The 16620-nt window shown below is 35.7% G+C and overlaps 2 protein-coding genes across 4 annotated transcripts; one reads left to right on the forward strand and one right to left on the reverse strand.

Moving 5' to 3' along the window:
- Positions 1–10723: 10723 nt before the first annotated feature.
- Positions 10724–13694, forward strand: LOC123885103 (1-aminocyclopropane-1-carboxylate oxidase homolog 1-like). Of its 3 annotated transcripts, XR_006801075.1 has the most exons (5): positions 10724–11333; positions 12436–12757; positions 12829–13101; positions 13320–13504; positions 13614–13694. XR_006801075.1 is itself a non-coding variant. In XM_045934336.1 (4 exons), the coding sequence occupies exons 1-3, from the start codon at positions 10813–10815 to the stop codon at positions 13084–13086; spliced, it is 1101 nt and encodes a 366-aa protein (XP_045790292.1). In that variant the 5' UTR covers positions 10724–10812; the 3' UTR covers positions 13087–13101; positions 13320–13694. The 3 variants fall into 3 exon arrangements, 2 of the variants coding, with proteins under 2 accessions (XP_045790292.1, XP_045790291.1); XM_045934336.1 differs by having other exon boundaries at positions 13320–13694; XM_045934335.1 differs by lacking the exons at positions 13320–13504; positions 13614–13694 and having other exon boundaries at positions 12829–13288.
- Positions 13695–13802: 108 nt separating this feature from the next.
- Positions 13803–15615, reverse strand: LOC123885102 (3-ketoacyl-CoA synthase 12-like). Its single transcript, XM_045934334.1, has one exon. It carries the CDS (start codon positions 15426–15428, stop codon positions 14001–14003), a length of 1428 nt encoding a protein of 475 aa, XP_045790290.1. The 5' UTR covers positions 15429–15615; the 3' UTR covers positions 13803–14000.
- Positions 15616–16620: the final 1005 nt, after the last annotated feature.

The following is a 16620-nucleotide window of genomic DNA, read 5'->3' on the forward strand; positions in this document are numbered from 1 at the left end:
TGATTTTTGTGTACCTTAATGAGAAGTCTTCAAGTTGATTCTTGATCCATATTATCTGAGAACAACAAGTTGCTGCAGATACATATTCAGCTTCAGTTGTTGAAAGTGCTATGGTGTTTTGTTTTCTGCAACACCAACTTACAAGAGCTTCTCCGAGAAGTTGACATGTTCCACTTGTGCTTTTTCTCTCAACTTTGTCACCAGCATAATCAGCATCACAAAATGCTTTTAATTCAAAATGTGATTTCTTTTGATACCAAAGACCAACATCTGGTGTACCAACTAGATATCTGAAAATTCTTTTTACTGCAGTTAGGTGAGATTCCTTTGGTGATGTTTGAAATCTAGCACATAGACCTACTGAGAAGACAATGTCTGGTCTACTTGCAGTTAAGTATAGGAGTGATCCAATCATTCCCCTATATTCCTTTTCAGATACATCTTTCCCGTTTTCATCTTTGTCCAAGCTTGTTGATGGATGCATTGGTGTTGACATTATCTTGGCTTCATTCTTCTTGTATTTCTTGAGAAGATCCTTTATATATTTTTCTTGACTGATGAAAATTCCATTTTCATGTTGCTTGACTTGCAAGCCAAGAAAGAAACTAAGTTCTCCCATCATGCTCATCTCAAATTCACTTTGCATAAGTTCAGAAAATTCTTCACATAACTTTTCATTAGTAGCACCAAATATAATATCATCAACATATACTTGTACAATAAGTAAATCATGTTTATCAATTTTTCTAAAAAGTGTAGTGTCAATTTTTCCTCTAGAAAAACCATTTTCAAGTAAGAATGAGCTTAACCTTTCATACCAAGCTCTTGGAGCTTGTTTTAGTCCATAAAGAGCTTTGGTTAATTTAAAAACATGATTAGGTTTTTGTTGATCAATAAACCCAGGAGGTTGATGTACATAAACTTCTTCATTTAAAAAACCATTTAGAAAAGCACTTTTCACATCCATTTGAAAAAGTTTAAAACATTTATGTGAAGCATATGCAAGTAAAATTCTAATGGCTTCTAATCTAGCCACTGGAGCAAAAGTTTCATCATAATCAATACCTTCTTGTTGATTATATCCTTGAGCTACAAGTCTTGCTTTATTCCTTATTACCTTACCATTTTCATCAAGTTTGTTTCTGAAGACCCACCTTGTTCCAATGATTGAGTGATTTTGTGGAAGTGGTACTAGATTCCAAACTTCATTCTTTTCAAATTGCAGGAGTTCTTCTTTCATGGCTTCTTGTACTTCATCCAACTCATCCCAGGTTACCATCATGGATTTGTAAGGAGAGTTCTTTTGTTTAGGACATTCATTCTTGTAGTGTCCAAATTGGTTGCATCCATAGCATTGTATTTTGCTGATATCCACTTCTGGTTTAGGTCCATTTCTTCTTGGTGGAAAGTTCTTCTTAATCTGATTTCTTCTCATCATTAGCTTTTGTATCCTTCTAGATAAAAATGCTAACTCTTCTTCATCATCTTCTTGAAGAAACTTGTTGTCTTCCTCCACTGCTTCTTTGTTCTTAGAACGTTCTTTAGTCTGTGAATCTAATGCAATCATCTTGTTTTTCATAGGTTTGTCTTCCTGAAGAATGGACTCATGAGCTTTTAAAGATCCAATGAGATCTTCTAATTTAACCTCAGTGAGATCTTTTGACTCTGTGATTGCTGTTACTATGTGTCTCCAACTCTTTGGTAAACATCTAAGCACTTTTCTCACTCTTTCATGTATAGAGAATTTCTTCCCTAACGAGTTAAGTTCATTTATGATGATTGTGAATCTTCCATACATTTGATCAATTGATTCATCTTCCTTCATTTCAAATAGCTCAAATTTTCTAACACCAATGTCAATTCTTGTTTCTTTGACACGACTTGTTCCTTCATGGTGAGTTTGGAGTGTTGTCCACATTTCTTTGGCCGTTTTGCATTCCATGATCCTGTCATATTCTTCCCTACACAAAGCACTTTTAATAAATAATTGAGCTTTAGTGTTTAGAAGTACCCTATCTGCTTCTTGAGTTGTCATTTCATCTTTTGTCTTTGGAGTAGTAGAGTCTTTTACTAATGGAGTGTAATCACCAACTTCAATCACTGTCCACATGTGTGTATCTTGTGATCTAAGAAATAGTTCCATCTTGTCTTTCCAATAGTAGTAGTCATCTCCTTCAAATAGTGGTGGCCTATGTGAAGATCCTCCCTCTGATATAAACTTTGCGCTTTTATTCATTACTTCCTTCCTGAATCTTTTCCTCTAGCACTTGTTAGATGCTCAACCTTAGAGGCAGAGCTCTGATGCCAATTGAAGTAGCAAAGTTTTTCACAAGAAAGGGGGGTTTGAATTGTGAACCTTTAAAAATTGTCCTTTTAAAAATTAGATATCAAAACATACGTTAGAATGATCTCAGAATAAATAGTATAAGTTAAGAGAATGATCTTAGAACGATCTCTGAGCTGCAAACAAAACAATAAGTGATTTGTGTGTGTTTGTGTTTGCATAAAATTAATATGAGTTTAAGGGAGAGAAGAGACACAATAATTTTATCCTGGTTCACCCCTTAATAGTATGGGCTACTCCAGTCCCCACGCTCCTGTGAGATTGTCCACTAAGAGATTCTACCGATCTCAAGATACACTTCTTCTTTGATCTAATCCAAGATCACAATCTTCCAAGCTTCACTTGCTTGATCTACCTAAGTCTTTCCTAGACTTTATGAGGTGTCACTCAATCAATAGTTGCGTATTGACTTGAGCCAATCTTTACAATTTTGATAATGGTTTGGATCTTAAAGCTTTCTCACTCAAACTAAGTTGAAAAGCTAGTTACAATAAAATCTCTCTTTGTTCACTCAAAATGGATACTGATCCTAGTATGATATTACAATATATGGAGTGAAAGAGATCTTCAAAGAAGAGCTTGAAAAACTTGTATCACAAAGACAAGTAGATTGATTGTTGTAGCTTAAACTCTTTCTCTTCAATGTTGCCAAAGCCTTCCTTTTATAGTTGAACCTTGAGTCTTCAGTTCCTTGGTCCCAAAGGAAGTTCTCCAACGGCTAGTTGATTCAAAATAGACAGCTCATGCTGAATTGTTGAGTGGATAAGCTCAAACTGATCTTTCTCAGAACGTTCTCCCTGCTGTTCTTCATATTTTCACTTTAAAGGGCCAAAATGACAGCTTGCAATGGGCTGTAGATAGTTGTTCATTGCTTCCTCACCAAGTATATCCGTTATAGACCATTTAGGCACGTTTTGGCCAGCTGTAGATGAGCTTGCAACTTTAAAAGCAAAGGACAGTCATTCTCAGCATCATTCTGAGATCGTTCTCCAATCTGGGCGAATTTTGCACTTGATCTTCAAATGGAGAATGATGCAGAACTGTGGCCAGCTGTAGTGTGAAGGGAATGCAGCTGTGATGTCCTTGCATAACTATTCACTTGTTCTTTCCATGTACTTCCTTTTCTTGATTAAGAATTAATTTCTTGGAGAATGTTCATTAAATATTGTCATTGAAGGTACATGACAACTATGAGTTGAGTGTGTGTTGTCTCATCCTTATTGGTCTATGTAATTCTTGTCCAAACACTCTTGATACACCTGATTAGATGATGCCTTGAGAATTTATCATGTTTGCACATGCTTGATCATTAACTTTGTCCAAAGAGGAAAGTCACTTTCCTTCCAATTATTCCTTGCCTTAATTGATCATGGACTATTGTGATCTTGTGAGTTAAAGCCATGATAAAGTGCTTCTTTGTCTTGTATATGGTTGACTTAATGAAATAAGTGCTTTTGCAATTATTCTTGTTCATGAGGAGAATGTTGCAATTAAACCAGAGATCATTCTCAGACTGATCCTGAAGCTTCTCTTTTTGCCAAAACATAATGAATATCTTTGAGATTAGAAGCTTAATTGGTCCTGACTAATTAAAACACTCAAGAGCACTTGTTAGATAACAATGAGATCAGAATTACATTTAAAATATAATTAAGATGTTTGTTATCTTTAAAACATCAAATTGAGATTTTGCATTTTGCCTCAACAGGAATATCGATAAAATTATGGAAACTAGCTAAAGATGGAGCCGCCCTGACAAGTCTGTGAGCAACTTCATTTGCTTATCTCCGGATGAACTTAACATGTGAGTTCACAAGAGAAGTGACTAGGATTCTTCGACAATCGGTAACAATAGCAACTTCATTTTATTACTATGAATACTATCCACTACCGGTTTACAGTCGACCTCAAAATCCATGTCACGAATCTGAAGCTCGTCGACCCATTTTAAAGCATGTAACGAACCAATAGCTTCACCTAGCTCCACCTCCATGATAGGTGTTATCCACTCGGTTCGAGCAATAACAAACCTTCCTCGTCCATCCCTGACACAAATACCAATACCTACCTTGTTAAGAGAATGCGAAAATGAAGCATCAATGTTACATTTATACCGTCCGGAGCTTGGTTTGGTCCATTCCATATGCTGAGCAGCCCACGACACCGAAGTTGTTGCTAAAGAACGAACTTGCTGGGCATTTTTCCAACTTATTAATAAATGTCGAGCTCTCTCACAAATGGTGCGGGTATTATCAGTGACATTGTCCCAAACTAGATTATTTTTACACTTCCAAAGACTCTACAACAAAACACAAAAGAGTTCTTGTTTCTCATTGTCAACCTTTTGCAGGATTGAGAACATGATGTCTGCCACTGTTTTACTATCATCTATGCAAGTATTGACACTATTCCAAAGATTTGTATGCTGCCAGCATTTCACACTTTTATTACACCTAAACAATATATGCAGAATGTCTTCGTCCTCTTCGTTGCAAACTGCACAAACTGTTGGACACTGAACTCCTCTATTACTGAGTTTCAGTAGCGTTGGAAGGATATTGCGACTTATTCTCCAAAGATTCTTCACTTTCGGCGGAATTTTAGCGTGCCAAATTAAATTCCAGCTACCTGCACAACCATGTCTGTCATGTACACCTGCAGTGTTGACACAAAATTTATAGGCACTACGCACTGAATAATTTCCATCACGCTCCAACTTCCAAACTATTCTGTTATCATGTACCCATGCAAGTCACTTAGCACCTCATAATTCCATGCTTTTAAGTTTGGCAGTAATAGATCTTTAACTGTCACGTGATTTGTAATGTTGTGCGTATCTGATGACAAAGGCAAGGACATGCCTTCTCTAAGCCAATTTTGTCCCCATATTTTGATATTCTCTCTGGTGCCAATACTCCACTTGTAACCTCCTTGAACAACACTTTTTGCATTCCAAATACTCCTCCATACATAGCTAGGATTGTGACAAATATTTGAATCAAAATAATCACACTTTGGATAGTATTTAGCTGAGTAATTTTGTGATTAGGCTTTCAGGCTTGGTAATTAAATGCCAAGCTTGTTTACCAACCATGGCTAAATTGAAGGCTTGTAGATTTTTGAAACCCATACCACCATAGTCCTTGCTCACAGCGAGGCGTTCCCAAGAAAGCCAATGTAAACCTCGTGCGTTCCCGCTACTATGCCCCCGTCAAAAGGAGTTAAGCATTTTTTCAATATCATCAATCAGAGTGTTTGGGAGGAGAAAAATACTCATCACATAAGCGGGAATAGTTTGTAACACCGATTTGATCATCACTTCTCGGCCTGCCTGAGACAGATCTCTACTGCTCCAAGAATTAATCTTCCTCCATATTTTGTCCTTGATAAATTTGAAAGTAGATTATTTTACTTCTACCTATCATAGATGGAAGACCAAGGTACTTACTAGTCCCAAGCACTTGAGTTACACCTAACTGGTCAGGTATTGAGTCACGGACATCGGAGGGGACATTTCTGCTGCAGTAAAATTCTGATTTTTGGAGATTGATGGCTTGATCGGATGCTACTTCATAAATAGATAGAATATTTTTCAGAGCCGCCGCTTCAGACACATTGGCTCGAAAGAAGAGAAAGCAGTCATCTGCGAACAAAAGATGTGTAATAATAGGAGCATTTTTGCATATTTTTATACCATGAAGGTCCCCCTTTGATTTTAGCTTGTCGAATGAGCGCCGAGAGGCCTTCTGCGCAAATAATGAATAGATAAGGTGAGAGCGGATCACCTTGCCTCAACCCTCTGCCTGGAATAATCGGTCCCACTGTGTGACCATTGACTAGAACAGAATAGTCAACTGTTTCGACACATTGCATAATCCAGCTTATCCATTGTTGTGAGAAGCCCATCTTGATCATCATTTCTCAATCCCAATCTATCCGATCATACGTCTTACTAATATCCAATTTCAGAGCGACTTCCCCTTTTTTTCCCTCTAGTTTTTGCCTTCATGTAGTGACTAAGTTCGATAGCCGTCATGGCGTTGTCTAGAATAGATCTTACGGGAACAAAATCTGATTGGTTAGCCGAAATGCACTTATCAAGCACCACCTTCAATCTGTTGGCTAGGACTTTTGCAATCACCTTGTAAAGAACATTACAAAGAGCTATTGGCCTCCAGTCTTTCATAGATGCTTGAGACTCGCCTTTTGGAATGAGAGTAATATTTGTCGAATTGAAGTTTGGAAGGAACACATCACTGGACAGCCAAGAGCGACCTGCATCAACTATCTCATTGCCGCAAGTTTCCCAAAAATGTTGATAAAAACCGGGGCTGAAGCCATCCGGGCCGGGACATTTGTCAGCCTCCATGGAAAATACAGCATCTTTGAAATCAGAAATAATGAAAGGAGCAGTAAGCATATCATTATCCTCCATGGATATGCCTGTAGTAACAGCATTTACTATAAAGGAATGAATAAAGTTGTATATTGCATTACTTTTGAGAGTTTACAAGAGGTGTATATATACACAAGTATAGTAACCTAATTGGAGTAAATTAAGGAACAAATATCTCCAACAATTAAGGTGATTGACTCTATAGACTTTATACAAATCCTAAAATAATAATGATAATAATTAAATACTAATTATGCTTGTAATCCCCCCGCAAGTTGGGCGACCTGGAAGAAAGATGCAACTTGGATAGTAGAAACTCGAACCGGGGGCGAAGCAGAGGCTTGGTGAGAATGTCAGCAAGCTGGTCGTTGGTAGAGACGAAGGAAACACGAAAACGGCCACGTTGAACGTTTTCACGGACAAAGTGATAAGCTAAGGCTATGTGCTTCATTCTGGAGTGGAAGACAGGATTAGCACTCAGATGTGTAGCACCAAGATTGTCGCAGTAGATGACAGGACCAGCTGTAGGAGTGTGACCAAGTTCAGTGAACAAAGAGAGTACCCAAAGGAGTTCACTGGCCGTGTCGGCCAAGGCTTTATATTCAGCTTCAGTGGATGATCGAGCAACCGAGCGTTGCTTGCGGGAACTCCAAGAGATGGGGGTGTCGCCAAGATAGAGCAGGTAACCAGTGGTAGAGATGTAATCATCTTTGTCACCCGCCCAGTCCGCATCTGAGTACGCATGAAAGTTCAGGGGAGCAGTCGCGGAGATGAAAATGCCTTTGTCGCAAGAGCCGGCCAGATAGCGAAGTAGGCGCTTGAGAGCCAACCAGTGCATGGTGCTCGGGTTCTGCATGAACTGAGCAAGTTTGTTGGTCGCGAAGGCAATGTCTGGTCGAGTAAGACTCAAGTATTGGAGACTTCCAACTAGTGCTCTGATACCATATAAAGGAATGAATAAAGTTGTATATTGCATTACTTTTGAGAGTTTACAAGAGGTGTATATATACACAAGTATAGTAACCTAATTGGAGTAAATTAAGGAACAAATATCTCCAACAATTAAGGTGATTGACTCTATAGACTTTATACAAATCCTAAAATAATAATGATAATAATTAAATACTAATTATGCTTGATATTTACAACCATTGCGCGCTCCCCGGGTTGCTTCTGAAATAGATCAGCAAAGTAATCCTTTGCGATAACTTTCATACCTTCAATATTGTTACAGACAGTACCGTTAGAATCCTCAAGGTATTCAATCTGATTTACCTTTTTATGTGTTGAGGCAGATGCATGAAAGAAACGCGTATTCAGATCCCCTTCGCGGTACCAAAACGTTTTTGCTCGTTGCTTCCAATACAGATCATCCTTGACTAACATATCCAGCTTCTTTCTGACTTCATTGTAATAATGGAGATTTGTCTCGTTGACATGAATTCTTAAAGCCTCCAATTTCTTTCGATACCTCTCAATATCCTACCTCGTACATTGAACATTTTCCTTGCACCTTGTTCAAAAAAAACATTTTCCTTGCACCATTGTGTAATATCCTGTGCACACTGATTCAGCTTGTTTGTTAGGACATGTTCATCATTAGATAGTTAGTTTGTTTATTCTCTCTACTAGCTCTATATAAGAGTATCATAAGTATCAAAACTCTCAAGCTTTCTCATATGTCGATCGGGATTGTCTCCCGTGGAAATAGCCCAGAGGGAGTCCAGTGTTGTTTTTCACCCTTGGATTAATTATCGTAACATATGTCAAGGTTATCAAAACCGGATCGGACCGGACGGTCGGACCGTGAACCGGTCATGAAAACAGTTCGGTTATGAGCAAAAAACGGATAGGAAACCGACCAGCAAAAAAAACGCGTGAACCGGGGTCGTTTTATCTTTTTTTTTTTTTTTTTTTTTTTAACTTTTTATGTCTAAATGAACATCTAGTTTTTAACTTGGCACTACGTTGCATTTAGCTATGCATTTGGCAATGGATGTTATGACCCTAGTCTTTATGAACTTGATAAACATTTAGTTTTTGCTTTTTCACTTGGCACTTTGTTTTTGTAGTATATTGCCAATTGATTTTTTTGAAGGCAGTATGTTGTCAATTGATGTTATGGTGCTATTTTGTGTTATTGAACTTAGTTTATTATATAATTTTTAATTTGGTTTGAATTATAAATTTTATTTTATTTTGACTTGTGGTATTTTATCTTTTTTAACGTGTGAAATTATGAAATATTGATCAATTATTCATATATTTTTATTTATATATTAATTAAAATATATATTTAATTAAAAACGGTCCGACCCCGGTTAAACCCGATCCGACCAATTGAACTTTGAACTAGTGAGCTCACCGATTCGATGACCGATCCGGTTCTCACAACCTTGTGTACGGTTGAGCAAAAACAAAATTAATGGTTATGATTGGACCGCATGAAAAATTAATGGGAGAGGATGGATCCCCTCTCCTCATGTGTTATGAATCTTCATCTCTTTGATTGTATGAATAAATCATCAATTTAATTTTAAAAAAATTGTATTGAAGTAAATTCAAAGTATAATGTTTTCTTATGATAAAAACACATATTATTGTTGGTATATTTAAGGTATCCAAGTAATCCTTCTGAAAATGTCCAAATTGTTGGAGGATGGAAAAACTTTTGTTTTGACAACGGAATACAATTCGGTGATAGGCTTCGAATTGAATTCAAACATGTTTATCCCAATGTTGGAAAAGTTTTTAAAGTTACAACTTGATTGGATTCATATATATGATATCCATATGTATGGTAACTAAATGTTTAATTTTTATTTTCAAGTTTGCCTTTCAATTGTAGTATACATTGACAACAATCTTGTAATTCAGTTAAACTTTAATGTTTTATTTGAAATGTTTGATTTGAGATTCAATCAGGGACGGATCTACATAGAGGCTGGGTGTGGCTATAGCCACACCAGAATTTTCACTATTTTTTTTCATATACATGGTATATACCGAGCATAAAAAAGAAAAAAGAAAACCAGAATAAGAAACACATGAAGATGAAGCAAAAATGAGAAAAATGAAAAGAAAAGAAGATGAAGCAAAACGATAGAGAATAGCAAGCACAGGAAGTTGGAAGAAGAGTTGGAAGAAGAAGACTAGCAAACACCCTGGCGGCAGATTTTGTTCTCTACATCATAATAAGACAATTATTTAGGGTTATGCATATTATATTATGGGCTTGGGCCATTTGGCCTTATGTTTTCGTGTGTCACTTTTGACCACTTATCTTTTTTTCTATACCCCTATTTGGTAGTATTTTGAACACTAGGGATCAAACGGAGAAAAAATGCTGGGAAAGCTATTCATATATATTTTTTCTTTTAGTTCAAAAAGTTAATTTTAATGGTAATTGTTTTTTTGTTTACGATGAGCTGATAATCGAACCCATAACCTATAACATACTACTCAAACCCTTCACTACTAGACCAAACCAAGTGGCTTAAATTTTAATGGTAATTTTAGTCTTTATAATATTATAATTTATAAAAATAGTCTTTATTTTAAAATCTTTTCATGAAAAATAGATACCGTTAGGCCTCAAAATAGTCTCTATAGAATGCAAATATTGTTAACCCTCATTATTATACCCACCTATACAGATTAATTACACATTAATTTGATCAACTCGCTTGCTCATTATTAATTGGGTGAGTATCTATTATAGTTTAATAATATTGTTTTCGAGTCACTAATAATATTGATATTATTAGGTGTGGTTAAGCTTGAAGTGTCTCTGGTTAACGTCTTTCAAATATTTAGCCACACCAAAATCTAATGTCTGGATCCGTCCCTGGATTCAATATTAAGTTAATTTTAGTGTTAATCTATTAATTTTACTTTACAAATGTCGACTTATCAAGGTCGAACTGAAAAAAAAAAATAGGCGTAACGTTACGACACGTGCGATAGCACGGTCTATTACTAGTTCAACAAAACAAAACTTGTTAAAACATCATTTGAGTCCTGTCTATCACTCTAGTATAGTTTGACTTTGCTACTTTTCCATTCCAAAACTATGGCCGCATCATTAGAATCAGTTAGTGATTTCAAAAAAGCACAAGTTCAAGCATTTGATGATTCAAAAACAGGTGTAAAAGGTATCCTAGATTCTGGCATAACAAAGATACCTTCTATTTTTCATGTCAAGGTAGAACAATCCACTCAAACTGAATCCAACAACTACACCACCATCCCAATCATAGATCTACAACACATCAAAAACAAGACTTCAAATCATGACCATATTGAAATAGTTGACCAAATCAAGAGTGCTTGCAAAAATTGGGGATTTTTCCAAGTGATCAATCATGGTATTCCACTTCATGTTTTGGATGAGATGATCAATGGAATTCGTATGTTTCATGAACAAGATGCTGAATCAAAGAAACCCTTTTACTCAAGAGATAAAAATAAGAAAGTCAGGTTTTTCTCTAATGGGAAGTTGTTTAAAGACATGGCTGCTAATTGGAGGGATACAATTGCATTTGCTGCAAATCCTCTTCTTCCAAATCCAGAAGAGATGCCATCAGTATGTAGGTAATGTTTCTTTATCTTTCTATATGCAATAGTTAAAAAGGATTTTGAGTTATATAGTTTGTTACTGACCATGAGTTATACACTCTGTTTGGTAAAAAATAGTGGATAGTTGATAAGCCAGCTTATAGCGAATAGCTTATAAGCTAATTTTTAGCTTATAGCGAATAAGTTAGCTGATTGAATTTGTCCTGAACCAACCGTTACAACAACTTGGTAAAACTAAATTGAACTGTTGATAATCCACCCCCAACCGAACTGGTATAAAACTCAAGTGTGCCTAACAAGTGTCGGTGTCTGAAAACTTTATGACTCGCCACATGATATTCTAAAGAGGTTTTTGATTTATATCAATGGACAAACCACTATTTGGGTCATGGAATTGTAACTCGTTGTCACATTGGTCTCCCTCCGACTCAAACAAAAACTCAAATCGTCCACTCTTTACTCTGTTAGTCACTTTAGTCCCCGATGTTAATTCAGTAAAAAAAATGCCAACGTGGCGACCAAATTGCTGATGTGTACAGAGACCAAAATGTAACAAAATCTTCTTCATCATCATTTCCCTAAGATAACAGCTAAAGATAGTAAAAGTTGGTCCAAAGTTATCAACCAAGAACAAGTCTTGCTTTAACTCACTAACAAGTCTTGCTTCTAGTACTACACATGTTTTGAATGAGAAGAGGAAGGGTGAGTTTGATTTTGATAAGCTAGTCTCATGTGCATGGGATTTTCAAACAAAATCTCAAGGGTGAACCATGAATGAATCACTCTGTTCATACCGAACAGAACAAGGTCATGTTCCTTTCCATGATTATCTCTCAGATGATTGGTTGAATAGGGATATAGCAAGGACTAATAATAATAATAATCAGAATCAGGATTTAATCAGAAGCAGGGACTAAACATACTGAACAGAATCAGTGTGGTTTGGGTTCTAATGTAAAGTGTTCCATAACTAGTGGGGTTCGGGGAAGAGTAGAGGATATAATTGAGTTTTCATGTGACAGCGAGTTAGACTTTCAGGAACCAAAACGGTAGTTTACCCTTATATCAATAGTAGACCTTTTCTTTAGTTTTTACTTAAATAATTGTGTATTTGTAGAGATATTGTGGCTGAATATTCAAAGCAAATAAAAGCATTGGGTGTTACGATCTTTGAGTTATTATCAGAAGCTCTTGGCCTCGATCTTTCTTACCTTAATGAAATGGAATGCGCCGAAGCACTTTATATCATGGGACAATACTATCCACCATGCCCTGAACCAGAATTAACTATGGGAATTGCAAAACACACTGATTGTGACTTCATCACAATACTTTATCAAGATCAAATAGGCGGTCTTCAAGTTCTTCACGAGAACCAATGGGTTAATGTTCCTCCGGTGCATGGAGCCCTTGTTGTAAATATTGGGGATATCCTACAGGTAAACAGAACTTGTATTACCACAATTTTATGATCATATATTCGCTGATCAGTTCCTTGTTATTTGTGCAGCTAATGACGAATGACACGTTCGTCAGTGTTAATCACCGGGTTTTGTCGAGGACAATAGGTCCTAGAATTTCTGTAGCAAGCTTCTTTATGAATTTTACTATATCTGAATGCACATCAAAAGTTTATGGTCCAATAAAGGAATTGTTATCAGAAGAAAACCCTCCAATCTATAGGGATGTTACTATGAAAGAAATCTTGACAAATTATTATGCAAAAGGCCTTGATGGGAATTCTTACTTGCTTCCTTTAAAGTTGTGAAGAAAATGTAGTAAGGTATTTGATAAATTGTGCTATTCAAGAACTTCATATGTTGTTCGTTGCTGAGATCTCAAGATATTTGTCAGTTTCTTGTTACTGTGAAGTGCCAATTTGTTTTGAGCTGATTGAAGGCTTCAAGTACTAGTACTATATTTAATTAGTTTGAAAAATTAATATTATATTTCCGTCTTTCTTATATTTACTTTAGATGTTCCTTCATGTGCTTTTCTCAGAATCTCCCAAGCATTCTTAGCAACAGTGCATCGTTTGATAAGTCTGAACATATTTGCATCTACACCATTGAAAATGGCATACAAGGCCTTGAAGTTTCCAAGAGCAAGATCATCCTCATCTTTTGACCATTCATCCTCTGGCTTCTTGACTCCAATTTTGTTGTCATCTTTGTCAAGAACAACAGGTGGTTCCCATCCACGTAACACGGCTATATTTAATTAGTTTGAAAAATTAATCTTATATTTCCGTCTTTCTTATATTGAAATCATGACGATAATTCAAGTTCTTTGCAGAATATCACAATTCATTCTTGAATAAATGGGGTGTGCAATCTTGAATAACAATCAACTGCAATTATTTTGACGTTTCTATGTCTATCTACAGGAGTATTTATTTGTTCAAATGATGATGAAGTCTTTCACATATTCTATACAAATTCTCTCGATTATCCCGTGCGCACGGGCACACACACTAGTTATAGATGAAACAAAAGTAGAAAACTTCTTATTGGGTAATGAATATTATTAATACATAATATATAATGAAATTAGTGCACAATCAATAACCTTGATCCTACTTGTCAACAAATCTAGTACTAAAAAAAGCCAAATTACACTTATTTCTTTCCACAATAAAGAATGAAATTACTTTACACTAACCGTGCACAACAATTAAACTCATTAATTATTACCTTCTTCACTTAGAAAATTACGAATTTCAGAAGAGTTTGGATCCTCAACTTCATTCATCCAACCATACTTGTCCATGAAAGGATTGGCCAAAGATTGAGGTGGATAATCATGAATACAATCTTCCCAAACATTTGCCTCACCAACATCTTTCATTACTTCCCATAAACAACTATTGCATTTAAATCCAGCACCAAAACTTATCATAAAAACTTTATCACCTTTTTTAAGTCTCTTTTTTGCTTCCATGTATCCTAACACATACCACAAACTACTAGCAGAAGTGTTACCAAAACGGTGTAATGCCATCCTTGCTGGTTCAAGATCATATTCACTTAGATTTAAACTCTTTCCAACTCCATCAATCACTGCTTTTCCTCCTGTGTGTAGGCAAAAATGATCAACACCACTTTTAAAATTCAATGATGATTTAGTACTTATTTTTGTTTCGGAACCTAACCAACTCGCTATCTTCTTGAGTTTCTTAAAAAAAAGTGATACAACAAGAAACCTAAACAATTCCCTTATTGGCAAAATTTTGGGTGAAATTTCCCTTAAATTGTCAACAAAAGCTCTTGTTGCTACCAATGGGAGAGCCTTATCTAAATAAAAACCAACCCTGCCCTGCTCATCTTCCATTTTTTGGCAACAATTATACGACTCATCTCTGGCGCCGTGATGCGTTCTTACTAAACACTTCAATTTCATTATACTTGTGTTCTTTAAGGATCTTTTGTTTGTCAAAAGAATGGCACAACCTCCGGTACGAAAAAGACAATTGGCTAAGATCATTGATCTATTATTACCAGGATACCAATTTGGACTAAGTGACTCTGAAGTGACCAAAAGTGCTAACTTGTTCTTTTGTGATTTGAAAATGTTTTTAACAATGTCTAATGATATAAGAGTAGCACTACAACCCATTCCGGTGAGATTGTACACTTTTACGTCGTGTCTCATTTTGTAACGGTTAATGATGAGTGACGATAGTGAGGGAAGAGAGGTAAACATTGAGATGTTGACGACAAGAATGTCGATTTCGGAGGGGGAAATGCCTGACCTAGCGAGGAGTTTTGCAATGCTATCATTGAAAAACTCTTCCATTTCTGAGATTGCGTCGTTCAGTGTTGGGGATGCTTCGCGGCCTTCAATGACGTTTTTTGGCGCGTAAGTTTGTTCGCCAATGCCGCAACTTACTATAGCTTTCAGGAGAAATTTGTACTCATTTAGACCCAAATCCTCTGTTCTTTTGATTATTTTGCCACATAACTCTGTCCCTAGCATTCTATCTTGTGTTGGCTTGTAACATTGGTAATCCAATATATAGCACTCTTGGTCCTTCTTTTGATCAAATAGCTTCCATATTAGGAAACAAAAGTACAATGCTGCAACTAGATAAATTAAAGAGAGGAACTCCATTTGTGAGAGAGAGAGAGAGAGAGAGAGAGAGAGAGAGAGAGAGAGAGAGAGAGAGAGGGGTAAAAGAAAAATCACAAGAGGGTTAGAGAAAGTTTTGGAGTTGGAAAGTTCAAGGTAGAGAAAGTATTTTATAAGGATAGAGGAGAGTAAGTAGAGTGTGTGAGTTTTGTCAAAAAAAAAGTAGAGTGTGTGAGTGGAGAAGATTTTGGGCATGTGAATGAATGTGTTCATAAGATTCAACATGTCAATATCACAATATCAACCCTGTTAGAGAGCTATAACTAAAGTCATGAAAAAGGAAATTAATTAAAGATAACAAGACATTAAAGATAAATAAAATAAAACATTTCAATTCATTTGGTGATTTCTCATAGTGTCTGGTTCCTTTTGAATTTGTTTTATTTGAGGATATTTTTTATTTTACAGAAAGCTTATTTGAGTTTATGAAAATAATTTATGTAAATAAGTAAACTTTTGTGTTGATTCATAAGTTTTTACTGACAAATAAGTTAACACATAAAAATTTATTTATTTTTATAAACTGTTTCGCATAAACTCAAAAATAAGTGAATCCATATTTATATATATAGAGTAATACTAATGGATAATTATAAATGGGCCTAAGGCCACAAATAAACCCAACTAAAGAACAACCAACTAAAAATAAAAAGACCAACTAATATAAATATTACTTCATTCGGTCCTTAATATAAGAAAAATTTTATTTTTTAGATTCATTGAGAATATGATGTATCTAATCCATATTATTGACTAGATACATTAGATTTTCAATGAATCTAAAAAGTAAAATTTCTCTTATATTGATCACAGGAGGAAATATTCTAACTTAACTTCCTAACTTATTTAATATAAATTTCTCCTCTATCAAACCCCCTAACAAACTTTTTATGTTTGGGAAAAACTTTTAGGTATGTCACAGCTAGATCTTATGTAGTAGTTACGGCATACATAATGCAAAGTTGTTGGATCTGAATCTATGATTCAACTTAACTTCTGCACAATTATATGGTTGATTATTTTGATAGATGATTGTTTACCACAGACTATACACGGAAACTCCAACTACCACCCATGAGCTTTTACTTTTAAGGGACCACATCGATTATCATTAGTATTTTGAGTGATGTTTGTTCATGTGTTGATTTACACACTAGATTAATTTACAATCTTA

The sequence above is a fragment of the Trifolium pratense genome, linkage group LG5 (genome assembly GCF_020283565.1).
Source record: "Trifolium pratense cultivar HEN17-A07 linkage group LG5, ARS_RC_1.1, whole genome shotgun sequence".
In the NCBI taxonomy this organism is placed as follows: Eukaryota; Viridiplantae; Streptophyta; class Magnoliopsida; order Fabales; family Fabaceae; genus Trifolium; species Trifolium pratense.

Coding starts and splice junctions, on each gene's coding strand:
- LOC123885103 (XM_045934336.1), top strand. CDS start 10,813: ATGGCCGCATCATTAGAATCAGTTAGTGATTTCAAAAAAGCACAAGTT. Junction 11,334..12,435: donor GAGATGCCATCAGTATGTAG/GTAATGTTTCTT, acceptor GTGTATTTGTAG/AGATATTGTGGCTGAATATT. Junction 12,758..12,828: donor ATATTGGGGATATCCTACAG/GTAAACAGAACT, acceptor TTATTTGTGCAG/CTAATGACGAATGACACGTT.
- LOC123885102 (XM_045934334.1), bottom strand. CDS start 15,428: ATGGAGTTCCTCTCTTTAATTTATCTAGTTGCAGCATTGTACTTTTGT.